General features: G+C 36.4%; 1 protein-coding gene and 1 long non-coding RNA gene across 5 annotated transcripts in view; one reads left to right on the top strand and one right to left on the bottom strand.

The window, feature by feature from the left end:
* rpz (rapunzel) overlaps positions 1-9,076 on the bottom strand; it is an 11,050-nt gene extending 1,974 nt beyond the window's left edge. Inside the window, exons 1-3 of one of the 4 annotated variants that reach the window (XM_079837306.1) lie at positions 8,831-8,895; positions 5,040-5,098; positions 1,099-2,453 (exon numbers count right to left, since the gene is read on the bottom strand). In XM_079837306.1, coding sequence (XP_079693432.1) covers positions 1,717-2,397 — 681 coding nt within the window. In that variant the 5' untranslated portion in view covers positions 2,398-2,453; positions 5,040-5,098; positions 8,831-8,895 and the 3' untranslated portion in view covers positions 1,099-1,716. Of the gene's footprint in view, positions 1-1,098; positions 2,454-4,132; positions 5,099-8,830 lie in introns of those variants that run through there. The other 3 variants (XM_079837305.1, XM_079837307.1, XM_079837308.1) reach the window with 3 other exon arrangements.
* Positions 1-12,064, top strand: part of LOC307138755 — a 30,830-nt gene extending 18,766 nt beyond the window's left edge. The window contains exons 3-4 of the long non-coding RNA XR_013818058.1: positions 8,438-8,568; positions 11,165-12,064. This is a non-coding gene — a long non-coding RNA (uncharacterized lncRNA). The remainder of the gene's footprint in view (positions 1-8,437; positions 8,569-11,164) is intronic.
* Positions 12,065-12,785: the final 721 nt, after the last annotated feature.

Genomic DNA, 12,785 nt, shown 5'->3' with positions numbered 1-12,785 from the left:
TCGAGCAATAACCGTGCAATAACTTTTACATTGAATGTCAAGTCTGTATTTTAGCAACAACAAAGGGGTTTGTGTCCAAACACACACTGAGTAGGAGTTACATGACAGGCTAAATTGTTTACATCTCTGGTTCTCTCCAAACATAGATAAAACCTTACAGTAATCTCACAAAATTATGTAATCATGTCAGTCCAATGGATTCATAGACCCTGAAAACATGGGATTAGACATTAAGATTACTTGGCTAGGTCAAATAATGAAGGAGTTAGGATATTTGAATGGCTTCTGCTCATCTTGGACGCCATCTTGAATATTACACCTTTCTAGTGGTCAAACTTAGGCAAACTAGGTTAGTTATTAAGTACACCTAATACTACAAAAACAGCTGAGAAACCTTTTGTTAGATTTTTTTTTTCTTCATATATGTAGCCATCTATAAACGCATCTAACAAGTTTGTAAATATGTTTGTGTATAGTCACAGTTATGTAAAACAAAAAAAGGAATTCTGTGGTTTTACTGTATGTATGACTAGGTACGTATGACTGAATGTACGCATGCATGTATGACATTTTACATTTACGCATTTGGCAGACGCTTTTATCCAAAGCGACTTACAGTGCACTAATTACAGGGACAATCCCCCTGGAGCAACGTGGAGTAAAGTGCCTTGCTCAAGGACACACTGGTGGTGACCGCTGGGATCGAACCAGCAACCTTCTGCATTACCTAACCCACTGGACCACCATCTCTACAGTATGACTGACTGAATGTACGCATGTATGTATGACTATGTACATTTGACTGAATGTACGCATGTATGACTTGTGTACATTCAGTCAGTCAGTCATACATACATGCGTACATTCAGTCATACGTACAGTCATACATGCGTACATTCAGTCAGTCATACATGCGTACATGTATGACTGACTGTACGCATGTATGACTGTCTGTATGTATGAATGTGTGCTTCACCGCATCTCCCACCATGCACAAAGTGCTGAGGGAGCACCAAAAGACCCATCCACCACTTTTACTTCTATTATAAGTGCCCCTTCATAACCCAGAAAGAAATAAAGAAAGAAAGAAACTGGAAGTTGTAATCAATATTATGCCATAAATGCTGTTTATTAAACTTGAACTCGCAATATTCCTTTAAACATTTTTTTTTAGATTAGACTAAGCAACCACTGCAATCTGTCTCTGAAACTTTAAAAACTTTGCATTTAATGCAAATTACTTTGCATTCAAAGCAATTTCCATATTCACCTGCATTCTACAGTCAGTGATCACATCACAAATTGACTCAGCAGAAATCACATTTGGTCATATAACATGACAACAAACTGCCATATGAGAGAAAAAAAAAATCCATTTATTGTGCAAAGAATAACAAAACATAAGAAAATAATTATATAATAATTTGAAATAACATGAAAGACACATCATTAGAAATCTATATTTTTACAATATAATCAATTACAATAATGACCAAAACATGCTATTCTTTAAAAAAAAAATTGGCTGTGATAAACAGTATTAAGAGCGTTGCACTACTTTAGTATTGCATTGAAAAGTCCATTGGCAAGCAGAGAAAGAATGACCCGTTTTACACCCCCCAGGATTTATTGAAACTTCGTTATTCAAGATTGCTTGTTACATTAAAACTTTCAGCATGTGAAATAGATTTGTCTCAGCAATTGTTCAGTGCGACTTCAGTTTTCCTCAGTGCATTGATCCAGAACTTCTTGCATTTTGGCTTGAATCTCAATGACCCTCGGACCCCATTTCTCTCTCACTTCATCCTCGTCATCTTCAGTGGCGGTGCAGTAGGCCATCAGCGACATAAGGCCGATGTGAAACAGGTGGGCCACGTGAGAGCAGCGGGCCTCCATCACCTTTTTGTTCCTTTTACAACTCTCCAGGTACACTTGTAGGATGGACCTCCCAAACAGAGCGCTGCCTTTCACACCACGATAAAACACATCCAAGCTCAAATCGCTCTGGTCCTTCTCGTAGATCTTCACAAACTCCTGCATGTGGTGATCCGAGTTCTCAGGGTCCAGTTTTACCCTTTCCAACATGGTGTTGAAAGCACTGTACTGATGTTTGATGACTTCCTCGTGTTTACCGTAACTCTCGTTGATCTCATCAATGCGGATCTGTTGGAGCACCTCCTTGTTCTTCTCTGAGATGGTTTTCAGCTTTTCGTGAATCTGCTCGAAGTCCTTGGCCATCTCATGTTCCTCCTCCTCCCCGAGGCCTTTCCTGACAACCCCAACCACTGAAGTCACAATCCCAAAGAGAGGATCTATGGAGGAGGCGAAGGAGGAGATTTTCTCCACATAGAAAAGCACTTTGACCGCAGTCGCTTTGATCTCTTGTTTTTCTGCCATAGATGGGTCTGAATCTTGGACTTTGGTTCTTCTTAGTCTTTCAGTCTTATCTGATTCTGAAATAAAAGGGAACATGTTCTTATTATTAACGGAACAGATTACACTTCAACACTTCGGTCCTGAACATTCAACAACTGGCATGCTTTTTTATTTTAAATATACACTTCCCGGCCAAAAAAAAAAAAGTCGCTGTCTGGATTTAAATAAGAACAGTTCTTCTAACCCTAATTAATGGAGTGTGTAGTTTTTTCCCCTTCCTTAAACAACCATGTAGGAAGACCCATCATGGCCATATTACAGGATGACAATGTCAAGATTCATCAGGCTCAAACTGTGAAAGAAGGGTTGGGAGGGAGCATGAAGAATCATTTTCACACATGAATTGGCACCTCTGAGTCCAGACCTTAAATTCATTGAAAGTCTTTGGGATGTGCTGGAGGAGACTTTACGGAGTGCTGGACTCTTGCATTGTCAAAACAAGATCTTGACCAAAAAGGATGCACCTCGACATTTATTTTGACATTGTCATCCTGGAATATGGCCATGGTGTGTCTTCCTACATGGAGTGTGTAGCTTTTCATTTCTTAAACAACTATCAATTAGGATTAGAAGAACTGTTGCCAAACACATGCTAGAAACATACAAATCACTGCTATAGTCATCTAATCATTGACTCTTAAGCATTTGCCCATTTAAATCCAAACAGAAACTTTTTTTAAAAAGCAAATAAGTATTTTTTTCCTTCTGCTTCAAAACCTTTAGGCACCAGCATCGTGTATACTTTACCGAGAAGGCAATTCAACAACGCATTTTGCCATTTTGAAGCTGAACTTGAAGTGTCAAAATAGAGAAATGCTTTGTGGGATCTTCTCCGTTTGAATATACTATACATTTTTACTGTATATATATATATAAAAATCTATTTTAAAATGTAAACTCTCATTTAATTCAATACTGAAAACTCTAAAATAGTTCAATGCTAAATTTCAAAATGGACTATTTTAATATTTGAGTGCGTTTTGTACTTTTACACATATTACAGTATCAAGATGTTAGATTAGCTATTAACATCAGTCTCTACTGGAATACACCTGGATGCTGTCCAGTTCTGAATCTGCTGTGTCGAGTGTGGTAATAACTCAACTGTACCTTGTTCCCTAACGAGTAACTAAAATTTAACTTTCCCGCCAGGGACATACCTGTAGATATTTAAATTATCTAAACTTAAAAACAAAACATACATTACATTTTATTTACAGGTTGTGCTTTCAGAAAGGTAGTTCACAGAAAGCATCGATTCATATTCACATAAAATAAGATATTCAATATAAAGTACTAATTAAAAAACGGTTTGCACAGAAAAACAAACAAAACTAGTAATTCTAAAACTAAAACAATGCAGTTGATAAGCACGTTTGGCTTGACATTCCCATCAAACCACATGGCATAATGAATGTCGTCATGCATGTAGCTTTACTCGTGTTTTCCTTAAAATAAACGAAAAGATTTTCTAAATGGAACAGAGTTTCTTGTATAACATGCAGTTTATCTTAGTCAGGTTTCTAGACTGAATGAATGGCAGTCTGACATGTAAACAGGCTAACATAACTAGCTTAAGAGGGAGGTTAGATGAACGGCAAAACATATTGGGTTAAATGATGCAGCAATATCATTCCACACTCATGTCACAGGATACACGTTTAAGCAGGAGAATGCTCTAAGCTATAAATCTTACCTTTCAATGCGTCTGTAGCCGTTCAGATCCTAATGATGCTGCTGCTGTTTTTGTACAAGCAGCCACCATTTCACTGTCCGGTCTGAGAAACAGCCCCTCCCTCTTTGTCAAAAAAAGGGCAGGGTGTGGGAGTGACTCATACTACAGCGATGCCGATTGGTTTAGAAGGGAGAGGGGGAAAAAATGCAGCTTTTCCGCAATCCCCTTTCTGAAGAACACACACACCCTGCATGGGAAATGGCTGCAATGCGCTCTGACAAGTTCAGTAATGAATCTCGTCACTTCTAGACAAGAGTTAATAACTAGTGGGAGCAGATGAGTAAATTAGAGAACATTTTGGTTGCCTATATATATATATATATTTAAAAAAAAAGAGGAAACTCTGACTAGTCTAATACTAATGCATGAGTCAAAAATGATACTGTCTACGGGGGAAAAACAGTTTATGGGCCTCAGAAATCAAACACATGCTGAATGGATTTCTTACATTTAATTTAATGCAACATTTACATAAGAAGGTTTTATTCATTCCACTCGTGCTTCATGAATGAGGACGTCGTGTGTAAAAATTCAGGAAGCAGGTATGTCCTGTTGTGGCTTATCTGGTTAAGTGAGACAAGCCACTAAAGCGTAAACAAAGGATGAATATACCGCTGAAAGGAGAGGCTGTCGGGCAACAGTGCATGTCAGCTGCCATTTGAACAGCTGTAAGAGAGTCAAGTTCTTGACACATGCGTGGTGACTGACTGAACTGGGCTTTGTGTGGGTTCATTTTATAAAACACAGTGCCGACAGCTAAGAAAATAATATGCATTGTATGCTTGGAAGAAAAGGTCACATTTTTACTTAGTTTAATAGAGAATGAGTGTCACCTCTAACCAGTTAGGACAGGAAAATGAGCTCTTACGTTGCAGTGAGAAGGCTGGATGTCACAAATGGAGATCTTGTTTTTGTTCTTCCGAGTACCTGCAGCAGAACAGAGGGAGAGAAAAAAAAAAGCAGACATTTTAGCAAAGTATAATCAGAGTTTCGGGTCAGTTATCTGTTGAAATTGCAAGAATGACAAGCGATAAAAATGGTGGCATCAGTTAGAACATTATCAGACGTTTCACGCAGCATGCTATCGTTTATGCTGGTCAGTTTTTGTAAACATTACATTTCACACCTTCCCAGCTAATGGAATGTTCATAAGGTAACATTTTTGCAAGGTTCTATCAAAGTTATGAACAAACGTAACGTTAATTGAATGTTCGTTGGAAGTTATCTAGACTTTAATAATGTTCTCAAAACATAAGCACAAAAACATTATTCATTCATCATTCATGGAACTCTTCTCCTGAAACATTTTAGATGGATGTTCATCATTAAAATGTTACTACTTCAGAGAATATTCAAAAGTAATATTTGCAAAATGTTAATGTGGAATGCTTCCTTAACGTTTGCATAACATTTGTCAAATGAATACATTTTTGTTTGCTGGGCTACTGTTATTAAAGCAAATAAACATTGACACATCAACAAGTTAGCAATGAGTACATTATGGCTCATTGAATAAAATGACTTCACGTCACAGGAAAATTAAAATGGCATAATTCTATACAAGTGAAACAATATGGCCCTAAAAATATAAAAGTTATTTTTTGTGAAGCACTTTCAGAGGGCAACAGGCTAACAGTAAAACGTCATATCTCACAAAATCTGGGTGGGAAATTTTGGGATGGACCTGTGAAAATGTTGGCATGGCAAGAATAAAATCTGATCTTTGCTATGAAGCAAGACAGTATTGATTCTAAAGGTCCAATAAATGTTTTATGTCACTTTATGGCTCATTAAAGATTATGACTTTTCAAAAGAATGACGCTATTACTTTGGAAAGATAAAGAGTATGCTTATAAACTTTGGGGTGACAATGTTGGCATGATAAGTAAATGTCTGACCTACAGTACTAAAAGGGATAGTTCAAGCAAAAATGAAAATGGTCATCATTTACTCACCCACAAGTTGTTCCAAATCTGTATGAAATCATTTATTCTGCTGAACACAAAATAATGTTTTGAAGAATGTTGGCAATCAAAAAGTTGATGGCATAGCATTTCCCACCCTACTATGGAAGTCTGGTTACCAACATTCTTTAAAACATTTCTTCTTTTGTGTTCAACAGAAGAAAGAAACTCATTCAGGTTTGGAACAACTTGAGGGTGAGTAAATGACCAGTTTTGGGTGAACTATTGCTGTAAGCAATTAAACAGTGACATATCCACAAATAGTTTTTTGATGTCAAATTAAATGATTTTTCAAAAGAATATTATGGCATAATTGTTCAGAAGTATGGCTATAAAAAAATATACAAGTTAATTTGTTAAAAAGCACTTTTAGGAGGGCAATCATCCATCACCGTAAGAACACTGCAGGCTGCTGTGTCAAATTCATGTTTACTCAGTTGAACAACCATCCTCAAACAGGGAAACTTAACATTTACACTTGCTGGATTTACAAGTGTATGTGACAATTTTAGTATTTCAGTAGTTTATGAAATAAGAGATCTTATGAAACTTGACAGTAGAATTATACCTTGCGATGTGATAGTAGCTCTGATCTGCCTTTAGGGGTTAAAACTCATGGAGTGTTGAACTGATGACTGTAATGGTATTGCACTGAGAGCTTGGAGGACCAATGTATAAAGCAAAAAAGGGATGCAACTGTAAATGAGAGCATGTTTACTGTTCTCACTTTCCGATTGGAGACACAGACCCTTATTCCTGATCCATCCAGAGGGGGCAGTAATTTACATTTTTAGATTTCTGATAAAAAAATAAAACAAAACACGCCAGACAGTGACAAAGTGAAAGGGTGCCATTGCCTGTGATGCCCCCATGAGGACTGAAATTTAACCCTTTAAATGCTGGATGGTTTTAGGCTATGAATAACAAAGTTGCACCTACTACATCCTCCATCCTTTCAGTATTTAACCCTTTTATCTCTTTATGCTTTATCGTGTGCAAATGAATAGGATTAGATTCATTTACATTAACTGAGTAACTCACTCATTTAAAAATAAAAAAACTTCCCTTCATTTCAACAGGAAAGACGCACAATATCAAAAGATGAATGATTATTGATTAATATGAGCATCCATTTTGAGTATTTAACCCTTTCAGTTTATCTTTATACTTTATTATGTGTAAACAAATATGATTCGTTTTTATTTTTGTGAACTAAATAACTCACTTATTTAAATAAAACAACTTCCCTCCATTTCAACAGGAAAGACAAGCACAATATCAAAAGATTAATGATTGATGAATACGAGCATCACTTTTGAGTATTTAACTCTTTCAGTTCATCATTATGCTTTATTATGTGTAAACAAATATGATTAGGTTAATTTATATTTAATGAATAACTCACTTAAATAACTTCCCTCCATTTCAACAGGAAAGACGCATAAAATCAAAAGATGAATGATTATTAATTAATATGATCAACACTTGAGTATTTAACCCTTTCAGTTCATCTTTATGCTTTAATATGTGTAAACAATTAAGATTAGATTAATTTACATTAACTAAATAACTCCTTTAAATAACAACTTCTCCCCATTCCAACAGGAAAGACACAAATCAAAAGATGAATGATTATTGCTTAATATGAGCATCACTGAAAGGGTTAATGGATCATCTGTACCAACACAATAGCAAAATGTTGCAAGTTTCATATAGATGGATAAATAATAAAAAGCTGTGCTGCCTTAACTAGTCCATTACAGAACTTAGACAAGGGCCATTTGTCTAGCAAGACTAATCAGAGAATAGTCCATACTGTGTGCTTAACTAGTCCCATACTCTATGTCCAACTAGAAAAACAGTTCATGTTAGAGTGTTTACTCTCCACACACACTTAGTTAAGACTGGAATATGATCTCCTAAAGGTTTCTTCAAGTCAACAATACTAGCCAGAACTCTTATTATTAGTTCCTTAACTGTAAAAAAAAAAAAAAAAAAAAAAACTGTTTCTCAGTTTAATTTGAAAACAGTTTTATATGCTTGCTTGAGCACAGTGATAAAAAAAAATCCAGCGTGTCGAGTGCGTCAGGAAGTAAGCCGTCCCAACAGCATTCACCACTCCAAGGAGCGGCCATCTTTAAAGCTCTCTATCAGTTCACTCAGAGAAGCTAATATGTCAAAATTATCTTGTAAAAATCACAAAAATACACAATATTATATCTGATTTACATGCTTATAGTACATTTAAGTACGTTTTATTCTTCAGGGACCATCCTTAACAAGTTTCCTCTCTTTTGTACAGCATTGCCTGCATGTCAGATTGGCCACTTCCCTTGGACAAGCAGCCAAGGGATCAAGACAGAACAATTGCAGACCCTCTTTAACAAGCCAAAGCACAACAATTTAACATCTTCCTGTGTTTTCCCAACCACTGTGAGTATTTTAAAAAGTCTACAGCCCATTTGGAGTAGATCACTTTCAGCCAGCTGCTGCATGCCCTGTTATAGCTCCCCCTAGCAGCTCCCTCCATATTTCCTTGTTCATGCTAACCATGATATCTATTCTCACCCTATACAGACACCATGCTAGACATGTAAAAATCCATATACAGACATGCATTAGGGCCAATGTACATCCCAATGAGCCTATCCATCCATTAGTGGCCTGGGCCATTGGGGAACACAGCTCCTCTTACCTTTTCAGATTGCTCTCTTCAAAGTCCCAATCCCGACTGTACTTCTTCTTCCCAGCAAACACTGCAAAAGAGGCTCTTCCATTTTAGCTCAATATGGAGGGGTGTTCAAATTGGACTATACCATTTAAACTGGTGTAAAGATGGCCCTGGTGCCTTAAAAAGGGCCCTTTGGCTACCAATATTAATGCAAGTCTCCACTTGCTCCATTGGAGAGGCCTATATGAACCCCTATTGACCAGCCCCCTCTTCAAGCCACAGATGACCTCCCCCAATGACATTCAAATATTCCAGCCTTCCAACAGTCAGATAGTCTATACAGAGAACCGACTGTCACTTCTGGAGGCAGCTGAGGGCACACAGAGCCTCCAAACAGGCCAGCTGCCAAGCTCTGCCATTGGTGACACTAAGTGGAAGCCATTCATGGGGGGCTTTTATTAAAATAAAGCTTTAAATAATAAATTAAGGGTTAGAATAAACCAAATATAGTCAAATAGGATACTGAAATATGAGCCATCTATAGCATATGCTGGCACAACGTTGAAAAGCGCACTCTTCCAGTGGGTTCAGTTTGTCTCCAAATAGGACACCTGTTTCTATCAATAATAAGAAAAGCTTAGCAGTGGAATTTAAAATATGTTTTAAGGTATACCAAATCAACAGGAGTAAGGTCTGATCTGAGATAAACCAGTGTTTAATCGCTGTTTTAAATCAAAATGAAATGCCTCAATATCTCCATTACACAGACTTTCTAAGAGCACAGACATTGCCAAGCTATTGTTCCTTTAAAGACAATGAACATGCTCTAAAATCAGCCCTTCAGTGGTCTCATTAATGCACAAATCAGCGTACAAGAACAATATTCATCCAATAAAACAAGAAATTATTATAAGCAACTCAATGAATTTCTGTGATGCTGTTAACACGTGTTGTACATAGTCAAAAACAGATCTTTTTATAGGCAAAATGGTGCAAACACAGGATACGCTTTTTAAATGTGATCTCTAGAATATTTAGATGTCTTGAAACAAAGAAAATTGCTAAAACCAAAAATAACTCCCACAGAAGAAAACATCTATCTAAATGAACAGGGGTGTGAAGTCACAGGATGAGTAGTTGTAAGCACAAATGTATGCACACAATTCTTCAAAATCCTTTTGTTTCAAATGTGTGTTATTGGGTTAGACTATAGCACACCAGTCTGTATTTTGTACATTAATTCAAATAGTAAATTTCTAGATATAAATATTATATTAAATGTTTGAAACTGTGATACATAGAGCAAAACATGGTGTTACAGACACACAAAAAAACCTGTACATACGCATTATACCCAGATCTCTTTTTTTCTAACAGCTGTGAGCTATTCACTCTAACTAGTTTAAAATCATTATTCCATCACTATTTCTTTTTAAATATTTGAATTCAAAATGTCACACGTGTCAGTTCAAACGAGCAAATATAAAGTCTCTGGCTATTCTGTAGTCCCTCAGTTTAGTCAAATCTACATTGTCTCATATTTTCATGTGTCATGCATTTGTGCATCCAGTAGAAGTAGCTACATTGGTAAGCCTAACATACAACCCTCCCAGTCTGCAGCCATGATATTTCTAGTTTAGATATTTCTATATTTGCATGCAAATACAAACATTGTTTGGCTGTTCCTGTATACACTCTAAAAAAAAAGGTTCTATATAGCACCAAAAATGGTTCTTGGCTCGTAATCATATCGGGAACCTTTTTTAGTGCTATATTGCACCATTTTTGGTGCTTCAGCGGTTCTTCAGAGGTGCTATATAGCACCTTAACAAAGAACCTCTGAAGAACCACTGAAGCACCAAAAATGGTGCAATATAGCACTAAAAAAGGTTCCCGATATGATTACGAGCCAAGAACCATTTTTGGTGCCATATAGAACCTTTTTTTTTTTTTTAGAGTGCAGTTATATATAATTATTTACCTCAGGACGTTGGTGGTAAACTCTGATTTCGTCATGTTTCTGTTTTAACTGGGTAAACGGACGGTGTTAAAACACTCATCGGTAGCGGTGTGTAGCCCACTTAAGCGTTAAGCATGCTTAGGTGCAAAAACTGAATACTAAAACAACAAAAACGCTTACCGGCGTCGTGCAAAAAACTGCGGGGAGAACACGCCAAACCAGACAGATGCGCGTGGTGGACGGGATGTAGTGATGAAACAGAAATAAGTGGGAACAATTACAATGCATTCAACTACACGAGTCTTAGGGCGAACGCACAATCTAACATTCAAGTGAAGGATTATTTTCAGACAGGCATCCGTTAACTGCCCCACGCTATGTGTTTTTATCACCGACAGGTGTACGCGGCCTATGAAACACCTGATCTAACGTCAAACATCACCTGCTCATCATCCAACTGTGATTGTTGATTCTGATATGACGCCAGGCACTGAGACAACGTATGAAGGGACGATAAAAACTCAATGTCAATCGTAGACTCACAGACAGTCTTGGTAGATTGCTTGCAGAGATTTTGTTTAGGTCAGTCATTTTGATGGATCTCAGCAATCGTATTCTATAATATTTATAGCTTATAATTAATTGTGTGTAGGCTATACTAAACACTGACATGTGTATACTAATGTCAGGCATTCATTAATAATATTATAATTTTATATTAATTTAATAAAATTAACCCCAAGTCCAGACAAGCATTTTGATTTAAAAGAGTCTACCATGAAATATTATTTTATTTATTTTTATTATAGGCATACATTTGAAATTGGGAGTACATTTGTTTGAGTTGTTCTTTTATTTTTTTGTTTTCATTTAATGGAAAAGGTTTCTTCAATGTAAGTTTGCTTTTGTTCGTAACAGCTTCTTGTCTTTTTTTTTTCCAATTTTAAAAACTTTACACGTATAGACAAAAATGCCTTTGACTTGTATTTGTTCTGCCAGAATTTATGCAGATTATCAGATAAACAAGATCTGTAGTGTACACTATATTAACAGTCCCAGTGGCTATGATTGATTTTTTTCCCCAACAATTTATTAATTTCTGAATTCCTTCCAACCCGTTTGACTGAAATAGAACATATTCAACAACAGATTATTGTAATAATCATAAAGGTGAGTAAAATGTTTCTTTGTGTAATACTGTCAACATAATGCTGAGTTAAAATGTATTTTTATAATAAAGAGTAGGCTATAGATATGACACTGTACTGTGAAATCCAAAATAAAGCCTTGTCCACCTTATGTGCAGTTATTGTCTCCATTGCATGTGTCCAAGTTCCTGTAGGTTTTGATTACAAAATATATGTTGGTATAAATAAAAATACAACTGCCACATGGCTGGTTTGGTTATGTAACATTCATAGAAACTGGAGTAATAGTGTGTTTTCTGGTGTCTTCATTACTGCACCACAACTTTAATGGAAAAAGATCAAGGAAAATGTGATTTTCATGGTATCACTCATTCAATGCTTTGAGGCTGAATGTAATGAACATTATTCAAACTGAGTAGGAGACATTTTACGAGTTCTTCAGCACTCAATCATACAGTATAAAACATTTCAGGCATGTGACTGAAAGGGGAAATGGCTGACGGATCATGTGAGTTTAAGTCGGTGTATCTTTTTATCTTACACCTTTAACCCCGATTATTCAGGTACGGTAAGGATTGTCAAATATTGCCTAATCCATAAAGTACTCACCCGCCCGCAGGTTGTTGTTCTTCAGGAATGATGCCTTGTGGTTCTTTTTTGAGGCTTAATTTGAGGTTCTAAGTAAAGTCTCACAGAAGGCATTAGTAACAATAAAAAATAAACAAGTATTTTATTTGTTACACTACAAAGCAGTTAATGCAAAATTAAATAAAATCAGGTAAACTAAAAAGCTCTATAATCTAGCCATAACCAGCAATATTGGAGATGCTGCTAAGTGTCCCTTGATAGGGTGTCAGGTGTCCTTCACCAG

The sequence above is a fragment of the Gobio gobio genome, assembly GCF_949357685.1.
Source record: "Gobio gobio genome assembly, chromosome: 15".
Taxonomy (NCBI): domain Eukaryota; kingdom Metazoa; phylum Chordata; class Actinopteri; order Cypriniformes; family Gobionidae; genus Gobio; species Gobio gobio.
This window is presented reverse-complemented; position numbering and strand designations above follow the sequence as displayed.